The 15,236-nt window shown below is 48.3% G+C and overlaps 1 protein-coding gene across 4 annotated transcripts in view; it reads right to left on the bottom strand.

Moving 5' to 3' along the window:
• The window catches only part of BCAR3 (BCAR3 adaptor protein, NSP family member), a 277,512-nt gene that overhangs the window by 17,052 nt on the left and 245,224 nt on the right, over nt 1–15,236 (bottom strand). For all 4 annotated transcript variants that reach the window (XM_063606785.1, XM_063606784.1, XM_034931447.4 and 1 more), the window contains 4 exons: nt 13,314–13,442; nt 10,024–10,466; nt 5,061–5,164; nt 3,344–3,996 (listed from right to left, as the gene is read on the bottom strand). In XM_063606785.1, the coding sequence (XP_063462855.1) occupies nt 3,344–3,996; nt 5,061–5,164; nt 10,024–10,466; nt 13,314–13,442 (1,329 nt within the window). The remainder of the gene's footprint in view (nt 1–3,343; nt 3,997–5,060; nt 5,165–10,023; nt 10,467–13,313; nt 13,443–15,236) is intronic.

The raw sequence follows: 15,236 nt of genomic DNA, 5'->3' as shown, positions 1-15,236 counted from the left end.
GCTGTTCAGCTGATGTGGCAGAGGCAGGATTCAGGCTCAGTCGGGCCAAGTGCTTCACTACTGGTCCTCACTTCTAGCTATAGGCAAAGACCTTGCGCACGGTGGGAGGAGCTCAGTGGCTCCTAACTAGGCCCTTGGGGGGTAGGGGCATGGACACAGCAGGACAGGGAGGCTGGAGGGCTCTTAGGACCACCCACTGTCCTGATGGCCTATCTGGGCATCTGCCCACATGGCTGGGAACAAGCACGCGGGGCCCAGATGCTAGCCAGAGCCTGCTCTCAGCTTCTGGGTGGCCCTGTCTGGGCTGCCACTGCACTTGGGATAGGAAACAACAGGTCTTGTTGTATTTCCCTCTTAGAGATGCTGATTGTGCCCGCTTGGAAGTCAGTGGTTCCAGGAAGATAACATGGAAATGGTGGTAGACTCCAGAGACAGGGAAGAAGGAAGTTTCAACACAGCCCTGCCCTGGGGCTGGGTGGGCAGAGTCCAGGCTAGCTCCTGCTCGCTGCCTGGGGACCCCATCCAGCCCCTTGTCCAGGGGTGCCTGCAGGCAGACATGAGAGTGAGGCCCCACTAGGAGGACAAAATGCACCACAGCAAGCCAGGGAGACTGCATTCTTCAGTAGGGAACATCCTTGGGGTCTAGTTTCATGGCTACCAAAGGTAGTGGGCAGGTCCCAGGCCTCCTGCCAAGGGCGGGCAGGCAGGCATCTCTCCTCCACCTAGAGGATCATTAAGCCCTGCCCAGGGCCACAGGAAGGATTCATTCCCCTGGGAATTGGGCTGCTCTGTAAACCCAGGCCTGTTTCTACAAGGAGCTTCCTCTATGGAGAACCCACGCAGGTTCATACCAGGCCAGAGTCTCCCTCCTGGCCCACTGACATGGTTCTGCTCTCAGATTCAGGGCCCAATGTGCCTGACTGACTAGAACAGAAATCCTCAATCCTCTTACCTCCCAAACAGGTTAAGCTCGCTTTAAAGTGAGGTCCGGATAACTTCGCAAATTGCATGACTACCTGTGAGCACTGCCCGAGGCCATCTGGCCAAAAGTACAGCAGGCCCTTGTTCTTCCAATGCAGCCCTGGCTCTCTTCTCAGGGCCTGCTCAGCAGAAGTCCACCCTCAGCCCCACCTCCCAGGCCTGGGCAATGAGTTACTCTGGTTTCTGAGTCATCCCTCAAGTTCTGTTGTCAGCAAGGGCCTTGTTTACTCCAGGATGGTCAGCAGCTGCCTAAAGTTCCTCAAGCCTGTTTCGGGGAGCCCTCCATCAACTTTGGCACTCCCTGCAGGAGTGTGCTGAGACTGGACTTCTTGCCATGATTCAACACATAGGAAGGAAAACCCAGTTCCTAAATAAGCCCTGACATCTGAAGCTAATTGACTTCACTGAGCTACAAATAAAAAAGGGCTTCAAATGCCCAGGAACCAGCCTCTTTATATTGAAAAGATGGACCGAGCCCACCATCGCCTGAGACATCTGGTGTCTAGAATACAGTCAGCCCTCCTTATCTGTGGCTTCTGCAACAGTAGATTCAACCAACCAAGGATCAAAAATATTCAGGAAAAAAAAAAAAGCTGCATTGGTATGAAACATGTAGACTTTTTTCCTTGCCATTATTCCCTAAATAATGCAGTATAATAGCTATTTACAAAGCATATACGTTGTATTAGGTGTTATAAGTAATCTAGAGATGATTTAAAATATACAGGAGGATTGCATAGGTTATATGCAAATACTATTCCATTTTATATAAGGAATGCAAGCTTCTGTGGATTTTGCTAGCCACTGAAGGTCCTAAAACGAATCCCGACGGATCTGAAAAAGTGACTTAATCTCTCTTAAGGATGAGGTTGCTTTGGGACCACCTATGAACAAAAGTCACTCACATCTAAAATAAACGTTTCCTACAAAAAAAATGGTGATGGGCCGGGTGCGGTGACTCACACCTGTAATCCCAGCACTTTGAGAGGCCAAGGCAGGCAGATCACTTGAGCTCAGGAGTTCAAGACCAGCCTGAGCAACATGGCAAAACCCTATCTCTACAAAAAATACAAAGAGTTAGCCAGGTGTGGTGGCATGCGCCTGTGGTCCCAGCTACTCAGGAGGCTGAGGTGGGAGGATCACTTGAGCCTGGGAGGCAAAGGCTGCCATGAGCTGTGAACGCACCTCTGCATTCCAGCCTGGGTGACAGAGAGAGACCCTGTCTCAGAAAAAAAAAAAAAGGTGACGATGTAAATATTTAATCACATGGAAAGACAGTCATGTTTGTCAATGAAAGGTTCAGGGTTTGGAATAGTGTGTACAGACCTGTGGCAAACAGATATTACACATGCAGTTATTTACATGTATCCATTTACAGAGAAAATAATAATGTTTTTGCGTAAACCAAATGCTGACAATGGTGATCTCCAGGAAACTGGATTTGTGTGGTTTTATCTTTTAATCTGTATTTTAGAATTTTTTTTTTTTTTTGAGACAGAGTTGTGCTCGTTGTCCACGCTGGAGTGTGATGGTGCAATCTCAGCTCACCACAACCTCCGCCTCCCAGGTTCAAGCAATTCTCCTGCCTCAGCTTCCAGAGTAGCTGGGATTACAGGCGTGTACCATCAAGCCCAGCTAATTTTGTATTTTTAGTAGAGACGGGGTTTCTCCATGCCTCAGGCTGGTCTTGAACTCCTGACCTCAGGTGATCCACCGCCTAGGCCTCCCCAAGTGCTGGGATTACAGGCTTGAGCCAACATGCTCGGCCATTTTAGAATTTTTCTAAATTGAGGAAGGATTATTTTAAAAATCAAGGTAGCTTTAAAGATGTTTATACTAAAGATCATTTTAGTAATAAAATAAATATGTAATGCATAAGTATAATGTAATAAAAATAACCAAGGTCTGCTACTCCAGAAACTACATTTTCATCTACAATCTACTCTCCTGTAGCTTTGGCTTTACCAATTCTGATGGAGCTGAGGCAAGGGGGTAGTTTTTAAATAAGCACCAGGTGCGAGGAGGATTCTGTTGCAGCTGCTGATGCCGGCAGGGGTGGGTGGGAGAAGAGGGCGGCCCCCACCCCCGGCAGCAGCCTGCCATCCCTCTGTCTGAGATGAATTTTATAAGCTTCCTGCTTGGGCAAAGGTTGTCCCAGCTTGTGGTTCCCACCCCTTAAATAAATTCCCATGCTGGTGTTATCTTCATACTTTCCTATGGGCAAAGCATTTAATGGGTGAGGCAGAGTGAGGCCAGATGGATCCCCTCCTTCCAAACCTACAAAAGCCAGAGGAGCACCGGGACCCCTAGCTCTTACCAAACCTTGAAAAGCCAGAGGAGCACCAGGACCCCCAGCGCTTACCCTGCAGTCCATGCTCAGTACGTGCTGGGCGATGACCTTGGGGTCGTTGTTGGTGAACAGTTCTTTTGCACGTTTCAACATTGCTGTTTCCAGGGGCTTATTCTCAGGGGGAAGGAACTTTGACTCAAACTCGTTGGGCCTGAAGGAGGAGACAGTCTCCAGGAGGGGCGTCACAAACTCGCCCTTGTCCCACTGCCCCTTCTCCATCTGAGCTGCCGCAGGTTCCCAAGGTCTTTCCCTGTCATCATCATCAAGGATCAAGTAGTTGACGCCAGAGTTCCGGGGACCTGGCGCCCCATTCTGCTTGGCTGTGAGCAGTTCCGTGTGGCTTCCCTGGGCACATGAGGGTAGCTTTGCTCCCCTGCCGCAGCCTGTGGCAAACGCTGGGTTCAGTTCACAGTAGTTGGCCTCTGAGTTGAGCCAGGCAGAGGGAGACGAGGGAACCTTGAGGAACGGCACCTTGCAGGGCTTAGGCGGGGGCTTAGGGCACAGCTGACTGTCTGATCCCCTCAGCGCCTCCCCAGCCCTGGCGTCTGAGGAGACCCTCCGAACCACTGCTGGGCTCAGGGCAGGCTCGCTTCCCGTCCTGAACACAGGTGAGTTTGGGCAGGGGCTTGTGTCCACACCCGAGGACTGAGGTGGCAGCTTGCAGCCTGTGGGGGATAAGAAAAGGTCAGAGAAAGCTCATCTGTGTGGAGAATATAAAACAAACAAAACCAGAGTGGCAGCTCCCCAGCCCTCCATTCATGCCCTTGGGTTTCAATTTTCATTTTCATTTCCAAAAGAAAATTCAGTGTGACTGTCCCACGCCCAATCTCAGTGAGTCTACAGCATTGTGAGGGCTGGGCTGGGCTTGCCCCATCCCACACTCCTGGGTGCAAATAGAAATCCTGGGGACTGCTGACACCTGGGCTACAAATGTTATATGGTCATAGAAGGCTGGGACAGTCAGAATGATAAAATATATGAGCGAGGAGGGCATGAATAATGTAATCTTGCCCTAAGAAACAGAAGTCGTTAGCCACCTAAAATGCCACTCTCAAAGGGTGGATCCCAGCCAGCTTCCAAAGGAGAGCTGGAGACAGGGAAGGGAAAAGAGACACTGGGGTAACCTACATGGAGGTAGTTTACGCAGGGGCATTAGGAAAATCCCTTTGTGGTCCCAGGGAAAGTCAGTTATGAAAATAATGAAAACAACCCCCCGTCTTACTAATGTAACTGCTTAGTAGGTCTCCCCATACCCCATACCTTATCACTCTTCCAGCCTTGGAAGCAGAATGGAGAGGAAGGGGAGTTGGCCTGGACAGCTGTTCTGCCAAAAGCCCCAGGATCCACCCGCCCACCCGGGAAAAGGGAGTAGGCTCATTTGTCATGAAGACCACCAGTTTTTAAATGGGCTTGAATCAGAAAACCTGGGTTCAAATGCTGGGTGATTCTGGACAAGTTACTTAACGTATCTGTGCCTCAGTTTCCTCAGCTGTGAAATGGCAATAATCATGCCTACCCTGAAGGCTTGCTACGAGGCCTAAAAGCTGGCATACGGTGTCTAGCTCAGTGCTTCGCTGCCGGATATAATTCTGCAAACCCATTCCCCTCCAGGCTGCAGGCCTGAGGCCTTGTGTCGTTTTCGAATGAGACAACTAGATGGGGCAGGGTAACAGCCTGAAGGAAACCAGGGTCACACTGACGTTCTCCCTGAAAATTCCCCGAAACATACCAATCGGCAGGTAGCTCTCTGACTGGTGGGCTTTGAGGGACAAGGCTCTTCTGTCCTGCATGTGATCCAGGCAGGCGGGCTGGCTACCACTCTTTTCTTTGTTTCTGAAGTAAAAGACACATAGGATGGAAATGTGTTACTAACGTGTAAAATAAAACTTTTAGGCAATGCCATGGGAACTTAAACAAAAACAAACAAAAAAAAAGAAAACTGCTCAGAACGAGAGTGCTACAGCATACCCTAAAAGTAAAGGAATGACAGCTGGAGAAACAAATTACTGATGGGATGATTAATATATGACTGTGTTGTGTACTCCATCCCCCTGTCCCCATGACCAATGCAGCAGCTAAGTCCTAGGATGCCTCCTCTGGGCTGTTCCATCCTGTTGAACAGAGTAGGGTAAAAGTTTTACGATACTCCCGGGAAAATCTGATGAACTGGAATGTGTACTTTTAACAGAGCCTAAAATTACTTACAGGCCCAGAGGGAATGGCTTGCCTAACTAACATGCATTTTCCACATGCTCCATAGTGTTGCAGTTAGGAAGGAAGCTGTGGGGAAACTTTCATTTTGGTGCAAATCTCAGCATCCCCCAAATAACCTGCAGGACTGCCTGGGGAGGCTGCCATCCCCAACCTCCTGGCTGCTCTGGGGGGACCCCCACACAGCCTCCTCCTGCTGAGCTGGGAAAAGGCACCGGCACGGTCACCAAGCAGCAGTTGGGAGGCACACTGTGTAACCACACAAGGAAAAGGTGGAAGGTAACTTTCAACACACTCGCTGTTATTCCTTCTGTCCCTTTCCAATTCAGACTGGGAATTTCTCCAGCACCAAGCACCAGAATCTCCCTAGCTAGAGACAGAGGCACTGCACCAGCCAAGTTGTTATGAACTTTAATTGGCCTTCCCATAAGCATAAAACATTGTTATGTTACAGAAATCACGAAGTTCTTTCCTACCTTTACAAGCACCAAAGAAAAAACAAATCAAAAAACCCCCAAACTCCAAGGAACAGAGAAATTCCAGCAACCTTTCAAAGATAAGACAAGATCGAGGGCAAATTACAAAAGGAAATATCTCCCGAGAAGTGATATTTAAGCAGTGACCACTGCGGCTGGACTCCAGGGGCCAGAACGGCAGGGCGTGGAATGCAACCTGCCTGTGAGCACACACCTTCGCCCAGGGCAGGCCACCAGCCAGCCAACTAGCAGGCCCGACGTCAGGGCAGGTGGCACCTGGCCAGAGCTGCATAAGGGAGCCACTGAAGGACACTGGGGCAGGGCAGCAGGCCATGGGCCATCTTTTCCCCTCCTCCCACTTAAACATTTCTGGGCGTGCTGCCTGTACAAAGTGGTGACAAGTTCTAGGAGGATCTGCATTCCAAAGGGCAAACAGAAAAGTGGCTCTATTAGGCCTGACTTGTTGACTTAGAGACTTTCTTAGTCTTTTTTTCATTTCTTATCTTAAAAAGTTTTTAAACCAGGATCATTCAGGGCCAACTAGGAGGCCTTCCCCGCAGCAGTGGTTCTGTTATCCTGCCGAATACACTCCCACTCTGTGCATGACATTAATTCCCTGCTTCGACCATTCAGCAGCCTATCCTTCCCAAAGGAAACAGAAGAAAAGGTACCCCTTCTAACACTGTAAGGCATCTCAAGTCCAATCCTATTACTATGAAAAGGAGGATTTCTAAATATCAGGTCTTGCTTCCCTCCTTGCAATTGCCCTGAGTTTTTTTGTTTGTTTTGAGACAGGATCTCGCTCTGTTGCCCAGGCTGGAGTGCAGTGGCATGGTCATGGCTCACTGCAGCTTCAACCTCCCAGGCTCAAGCAATCCTCCCACCTCAGCCTCTCGAGTAGCTGGGACCACAGGCACACACCACCATGCCCAGCTAATTTTTATATTTAAAAAATTTTGTGCATACATAGTAGGTGTATATATTTATGGGGTACATGAGATGTTTTGATACAGGCATGCAATGTGAAATAAGTGTATCATGGAGAATGGGGTATCCATGCCCTCAAGCATTTATCCTTTGAGTTACAAACAGTCCAATTACACTCTTTATTTTAAAATATATAATTGTTTTGACTATAGTCACCCTATTGTGTTATCAAATAAGTCTTATTCATTCTTTCTAAATTTTTTGTACCCATTAACCATCCCCACCTCCCTCCCATCCCCTATTCCCCACCCACTACTACCCTTCCCAGGCTCTGCTAACCATCCTTCTACTCTCTGTGTCCAAGAATTCAGTTGTTTTGACTTTTTGATCCCACAAATAAGTGAGAACATTTGTCTTTCTGTGTCTGGCTTATTTCACTTAACATAATGATCTCCAATTCCATCCACGTGGTTGCAAATAACAGGATCTCATTGTTTTTATGGCTGAATAGTACTCCACTGTGTATATGCACATTTCCCTTATCTATTCAGCTGTTGATGGACACTTAGGCTGCTTCCAAATCTTAGCTATTGTAAACAGTGCTGCAACAAACATAGTGCAGGTATCTCTTTGATATACTGATTTCCACTCTTCTGGGTATATACCCAGCAGTGGGATTGCTGGATCATATAGTAGCTCAATTTTTAGTTTTCTGAGGAACCTCGAAACTGTTCTCCATAGTGGTTGTACTAATTTACATTCCCCTCAACAGTGTAGGAGGGTTCCCTTTTCCCCACAATCCTCACCAGCATTTGTTATTACCTGTCTTTTGGATATAGGCCTTTTTAACTGGGGTAAGGTGATATCCATTATAGTTTTGATTTGCATTTCTCTGATGACCAATCATGTTGAACACCTTTTCATATGCCTGTTTGCCACTGCAGTGGCATGATCTCGGCTCACTGCCTCCTGGGTTCAAGCAATTCTCCTGCCTTAGCCTCCCTAGTAGCTGGGACTACAGGCGTGCACCACCACACCTGGTTAATTTTTGCATTTTTAGTAGAGATGGGGTTTTGCCATGTTGGCCAGGTTGGTCTTGAACTCCTGAACTCAGGTAATCCACCTGCCTCGGCCTCCCAAATTGTTGGGATTACAGGCGTGAGCCACCATGCCCAGCCCATTTGTATGTCTTCTTTTGAGAAATACTCATTTCTCAAAAGAGCAAATCTTTTGCCCATTTAAAAAATCAGATTATTAGAGTTTTTCCTATAGAGTTGTTTGAGCTCCTTATATTAATTTTCATATTTTTTGTAGAGACAGGGTTGTGCCATGTTGCCCAAGCTGGTCTTGAACTCTGAAGCTCAGGCAATCTGCCCACCTTAGCCTCCCAAAGTGCTGGGATTACAGCTGTGAGCCACTGTGCTGGGTCTGAGTCTGACATTCTACTCCCCTCCAGATAATAATTATCATGAGCACTTCCCTAGCACCTCCTCTGTGCCTGCACTGTTCTGAGCACTTTGCATATATTAAATCACGTACACCTCACAAGCTCCATCTTTCTAGATGAAGAAGGTGAGGCCCAGGAAGGTCAAGTCGCTTGCCCATGGTTGAAAAGTTGCCCAGTGTGGAGCCGGCATTTGTGCCTGGCTACTGGGTCCCCAGCCAGATGCTGACTAGCATGTGCCGGAGCCTCCAGGCAGCACACAGCTGTCATTTGCGTTCCACACAGAGTCCTGTATTTCCCTCCCTAAGTTTTGCAGTATAGAAATGACAGTTTATGACATTTCCTCATGGACCCCCCCCCAAAAAAAAAAACCAGTGAGTAGAATAAAATATGTTGGTTTACGTGCATAAGATTAGAAGCTGGGAGCCGGGTCAGGGCTGCTGTGTGACTGAGGGGCTGGACTGGATCTATGTCCCCGATGCCTGCCTTTTCCCTCCTTTCCTTTCCCAGTGCTTTTAGATAATATGCACAAAGACTCTGAGCTCTGTGAAAGACGGGCCCTATACAAATGCAGGCCAACGTCGCTGACATTTGACAGCTGGGTGCTTAGGATCAGTGAGGTTTTGAAGCCTTGATTTTCCACCAAGTGCCCTGAATCTTTCTCTTCCCCCATTCCCTGAGATTCAGACTACAGACCCCATGCTCTCTGCATCTCCTATCTTAGAAATCTCATCTGTTCTCACCAAGTGAACCACCCTTTCCAGGTGGACCAAGCCCTAATTTAAGTTTTCAGCTCTAACTCCCCTCCTGGACCCCAAAACTGCTGCTGGACTGTGGCACTCAACAAGCCCATAGTCTTCCAGCTCAGATGAAAAAGTGTGTTTTATCCTCCAAAGTCCCCTCTCTCCTGGTCACTCCTGTGGTCTCCAATGTGCCCTCCTCTGACTCTACCACGTGAAGAAGAGTCCTGGGAGGCCAGGCTCCTACATCTCTTGACTCTCCCTCCACTCCACTCCTGCAGCCGGGGCCCTCCATGACTCACTAACTGGGTTTCCTGTTCCTGTCTCTCTCCTCGCCCCCGGTACATCGCTGTCCATTTCTATTCTTAGGACACCGTGTTCGCTATGCTGAGTCTGTACAGCTCCCTTAAAGCCCTGCACCTGGCATTAAGGCCCCCATGATCTGGCTGGGGCTATCTCCCTAAGCCCACTGCTACGGGTCCCTTGCACAGACCCTTTGTTCCAGCCCTACCAGCACATTCACTTCAAGCTCTTCATACCATTTTCTGTCCCCACACTTATGCCCATGCTATGCCTCCCACCTGGAACACCCCCAGCCCTTTGCAGCATCTATCCAAATTTCCCCCAGCCATCAGACCAGCCTAAGTCTACCCCTTCACAAGGTCTCCCCACCAGCGCCCCCCGAAATTCTTCCTCAGCTCCTGTACCATTCATTGCTGACACTGCTCAGCTGGGAGCTAATCGTTCACTGCCTCGTGACAGCTATTCTGCGAACAGTCGGCATTCCTATTAACATCTTTTATTTCTCTGTTCCATGATGAATTCTTCACCTGCCTAACTAACCTTGGGCACCCCGGCGCCCCTCATAGTCCTGCAGAGGAGGCCCTGACCTACCTGAGGAGGTTTCCCCTGGGCAAATTCTGCTCTCGGGCCTGGACGCCACCCATGGTGAGGCTCAGCCTCTTGGCCACATCCGGCCTTCCCTCGGTGAGGCTGCCCTCCCGGGCCTGGCCTGGGGAAGTGCCATAACGCTCCTCCAGACACCGCAGAGGCACCGTCCTGTTGATGGGCTGGAAGATGATGGCGCCACTCTGCTGGGAGATGGGCCGGCGGTTGCCCACGTAGCAGCGCACCAGGCCGGGGATGGAGTCGAAGCTCTCCATCTCGAACTGGTACTGCACGCGGCTGTAGGCCTCGCTGAGTCGCAGAACTGTCCGGCTGATTTTGAAGTGCTGAGCGAGGTTCTTCCACTGACAGGTCAGGACAAAGTTCCCAGGGCTGGACAGAGAGTCACGAACTAGGAAGTCACCATCTCGCTGCACAAGGTTTTCAGACACCTTTGGGACAAAAAGGTGAGTGAGGAGTAGGAAAGGCAAATTCACATTCCTTCTAAAAGCTTATGGCTACCCACTTCTCTGGGCCAACAGAAGACAACGCTACTATGTCTCTTCTTGGGTCAGCTCTTTAGTTTTTCAAAGATCAAATTCATAGAAGATCCAATCATTCATTCAAGAACTATTCACTGACCACCTACTCGTGCCAAGCACCACTGCAGGCTCAGGGGATGCAGTGGTGACAGTGGCACACAAGAGCCCACCTTATGGAGCTCCTGTTTTTGGTGGGGAGCTTCTGTTTTAGTGAGGATAAATAACCAGTGGCTATGGTATGTCAGCTGTAAGGTCAGGGAAGAAGTAAACCAGGAAAGGAGGCAGGAAGTGCCGGGGAGGGGATGAGGGCTGTCCAGTAAAATAGGGTGGTTGGGGAGGTGTCACAAGAACATGACGTTTATACAGACCTGAATGATGTAATGAAACAGGAAATAAGAAATGAGAAAATGTGTGCCTGGCAGGCCTGATTTTCCCTCCCCAACAAGTGGAGTGAAGAGAAAGAAGGGTATTTGTTGGTGTCTAGAAGTCATCCTAGGGGCCCTCTCCTAAGATGCCCCTCTCCAGGCCTGGCCAGTGGGGAGGAGGAGTCCACATGCAGGACTGGGGTATAGATTCTGGACGCACCAATTACTGGCTAGAAGGCCTAGAACAAAGTCAGGCTGGGGTCCCTCATCTTACAGTTACTATCAGGGTTATGTATTTGTATACATAACATATGTAAGCACTGGAACACAGTGGATGCTCAAAAATAGTTAACTAGCATGATGCTGCTGCTTACAGCAACTGGAGAATTTATAATGTGGTGCAGCCTGGCTGTTCCTGTAGCCTGACCACCTGGGTTTGCATCCTGGCTCAGCTGTATGACTCTGGACAAATTACATAATCTCCTTGTGGCTCACTTATATCATCTGAAAAACACAAATGATAATATTACCTATAGAATGGCTACAAAGATTTAAGGGGCTAAAATGTTGGCAATAACTCGTTATTACGGTTATGGTTATAGTGTTCAGTTATCCAGTTTGGAACGATTTATCACTGAAAATTAATACTCATGCAAGTAGTAAATGAATGTAATGACCATGATAAGGAGACGGACGGTGGTGATAGTATCGGTTTTATAATTCTGACAATTTTTCTGGAACATTCCAACATTTGATCAACAGTATACTTCTGTTAGGTCAAAATAGTAGGCTACCATGGTTACTTTAAAATTGCATCTTTGCCTTAAAAATGTTTTCACATAGAAATTCCACTTCTTAGAATTGAGCCTGTGAAAATAATTGTAGGTATGAACACAGCAATCTTAAAGGATATTGGTCAGAGTATTAGAAACACCCTATGTGTCCAGTAAACTGTAGTGCATGCATACCGTGGACAGACATACAATGTAGGCTGGTGCAGAAGAATATTCTACAGTGGGTGAAAATTCCCAGGACATAGTAAGTGAGTAGAATGGGCTACCAAAAAAGTATATGTAGTACAATCTCATACTTGATTTCAAAAAGCCCGGGAGGATGTATGTACACAAAAGTATTCATTGTGGTTATCCCCAGGAGAATTATGAGGAGAATTATGGATAAGAGTTTAATTTCCTTCTTTTTGCTATCTATGTTTTCTACAATCAATTTTAAACTTAAAAAAACAAAGTCAGAATAATAATTATTTATTTGATTGTGCCAAGAAATCTACTACATTAAAAAAAAAAAAAAGCCTGGGCACAGTGACTCATGCCTGTAATCCCAGCACTTTGGGAGGCTGAGGTGGGTGGATCACTTGAGGGCAGGAGTTCGAGACCAGCCTGGCCAACATGGTGAAACCCCGTCTCTACTAAAAATATAAAAGTTAGCAGGGCGTGGTGGTGGACACCTGTAATCCCAGCTACCAGAGAGGCCGAGGCAGGAGAATCACTTGAACCCAGGAGGTAGAGGTTGCAGTGAGCTGAGATTGTGCTATTGCACTCCAGCCTGGGTGATAGAGTAAGACTCTGTCTCAAAAAAAAGAAAAAAAGAAAGAAAAAAAACTTAAGACATGATGCCCTTCCCCCCAGCCCCTGTCCACACACTTCCTGTCATGTTGTCCTTGGTTAATGATTGGCCAGATCAGGTTTACAATAAAAACCCAAGGGAAATTCTATGCCTCAATTCTGCAGACTTACTCTATTTTTCAATTTTTACAGTATTAAATGAAAAAACATTATTTATGGCAATCACCCAAATGACGATCACACAGTATATTCTGGGCCATGAGTCTGTGGTCATGGGTTTAATTCCCCTTCTTCCCCACCTCTGGGTCACAGGATCCAGTAGGGAAGTGATGGAGAGTGTGAATAACTGCCAGCTCAATGGGGCAGAAGCAGCCTTGTTGATCTGGGCCACGTGCCCTCTCTCCTCCCGAAGCTAAGCCACTGCCTTGAGAAGGAGGGGCTGCAAATGGTCTGAGGCTGCTGGCAGCTGGCCAAGAGTTCAATTACCTGGGCCACAGCCCGCCCTCCTAGTTCTTCCGGTTACTGACCCTGTGGCTGCTGCCTCCCACAACGCTGTGCTTGCAGACCCCAGGAGCGCTGGCTGTCCCTTCACTTCCTGAACATGTGGATGTGTGCTTTGGGTTCTTGACCTCAGCTCTTCCCAAGGTCTTCTTAGAGAAGGGTCTAAATGAAGTCATTTTTAGAGTATTTGTTTTTGGTTACACAGGAGCTTCTGCCCATGTGGCCTCGGAGTGGGACCCTGCGGGTCATCAATCTGTACATTGCCTGAGAGCAGCCGTGTATGCTCTGGAAGGGACAAGACCAGGTACCTGTCGGGGGATGCGGCCGTGGTACCAGGCATGGCTGCGCAGGTCCTCGCTGCTCAGCAGCAGCTCCTCCTCCAGCTCCTTCTTCAGCTTCTCGGGGGTCCTGTCCATGATGTGCCTCTCCTTGGAGAACTGCAACACAGAATCAACCATGAGCTCACCCTGCCCAGGCCACACCAGGCCATGCCAGCTGGAGGTGACTGCCTGCTTCACTAATCCAACCAGTTATGCTATAGCCTGCGTTCAGGTAGGGGAGCCTGGATAATGATTACAAAGAGCTGTGACCTTTCGTTTCTCCGGCCGCAACCATGTAATAAAATTTTCACCTGCACATGGGGACTATGGTAGGAGAGTCCACCAAGAGGTTCCTTTTACCAGTCTACTCAAGCAGCTGGGCAGGAAGGGCCAGAGAGATGTACAGACAGCAAGACACAGCAGCCCAGCCTGCTCTCTTCCCAGCGGGGAGCTTCCTCATTCTCCTTCAGGACTGTCCTGACATAGCATGGGGAGGGCAGCTGTTCCCTTCTGGCCTTAGATCCTGGGCCTCTGGGCAGTGAGGCCCAAAGCACAGTCCTTGGGCTGGTAGCGATGGCCCTGACTTCTTTGCTGTTGGTAAACTCATGTTCAGGAATTGAGTCAGTCTTTAGAAACTTTTAGGGCAAATGGACAGAGCAACTTTATGTCTCTTGAATCTAATAACAGAAGTCTGTCTTTATTTCACATTTCTAATATTTCATTTTTATGACAGATAGGAAAGTGAAACAAATTTAAAAAGACAACCCTGGTCCTTCACCTCAGATGTTTGAGAATCAGTGGTCTGCGGCGTTGCACAGTGGCCATGGCAGTGAGTGCTGGGTGGACAGCGGTGGCTCCAGGTTTAATTTAGAACCATGCCTGCTTACAACATGTGAACTGAACCTGGAAACCTGCCCAGTTCCCAGCAAGACCAGGCATGCTGACCAGGAACCGCTTGCTGAAAGTCCCATGAACAGAAAAAGGCTGTGTCCCTGTGGGTTTCCCAAGTTTCCCAGCTTGTCCTTCAAACCCCCATGGGAGCCACAAAATTATTACTTATCACACTACTTTTTAAAAATGTTTATTTATTTTATTTTTTTTGAGACAGGGTCTCACTGTGCTAGAGCACAGTGGTGCAATCTCAGCTCACTGTGGCCTTGGCCTCCTGGGCTCAAGCAACCTCCTGGGCTCAAGCGATCCTCCCACCTCAGCCTCCCTGGTAGCTAGGACTACAACAGGCACGTGCCACCATGCCTGGCTAATTTTTGTAATTTTTTTTTTAGAGATAGGGTTTTGCCATGTTGCCCAGGCTGGTCTCAAACTCCTGGGCTCAAGCGATCCACCCACCTTGGCCTCTCAAAGTGCTGGGATTACAGGCGTGAGCCACCATGCCCGGCCTATTACACTACTTTGCACGTCAGCAAAGAAATAGCTCCAAATCCTTTTCCACCAAACAACAACAACAACAACAACAACAACAACAACAACAACAACAACAAAGCCCTGGAATTTTAGGGCTAGATTCTCATCCTCTAGTGCTTCTTTGCACATTGGCCCATAAGGAGCGCTAGCTGAAGAGTAACTCAGGGGCTGATTTTTAGATGGGGCTCTGGCTTACTATTTGTTTACTTCTCCCTCCTTCTCACTGGGCAGACACTCACTTGGGAGTGTCTGAAGGATGGAATTTGCATCAAAGAGATGCGGACGCTGGCTGTCCAGGGTGCCTGCAGGCTTTAGATGGTGATGTTTGACACCGTCCGCTCCCATCATTAATATTGTACGGCTTCATCTGAAGACAGCTTGAGTGTGGAATGCAGGTTGTCAACTCGGCCACGCTTTATTGTTCGTTTATTGTCTGACTTGCCTCCCACTAGACTGTAAGTTTCATGAAAACAGAAATCCATCTACTTT

This window comes from Pan paniscus, chromosome 1 (genome assembly GCF_029289425.2).
Source record: "Pan paniscus chromosome 1, NHGRI_mPanPan1-v2.0_pri, whole genome shotgun sequence".
NCBI classification, from domain to species: domain Eukaryota; kingdom Metazoa; phylum Chordata; class Mammalia; order Primates; family Hominidae; genus Pan; species Pan paniscus.
Note: the sequence above shows the minus strand (reverse complement) of the source record. Positions and strands in the feature narration are given on the sequence as shown.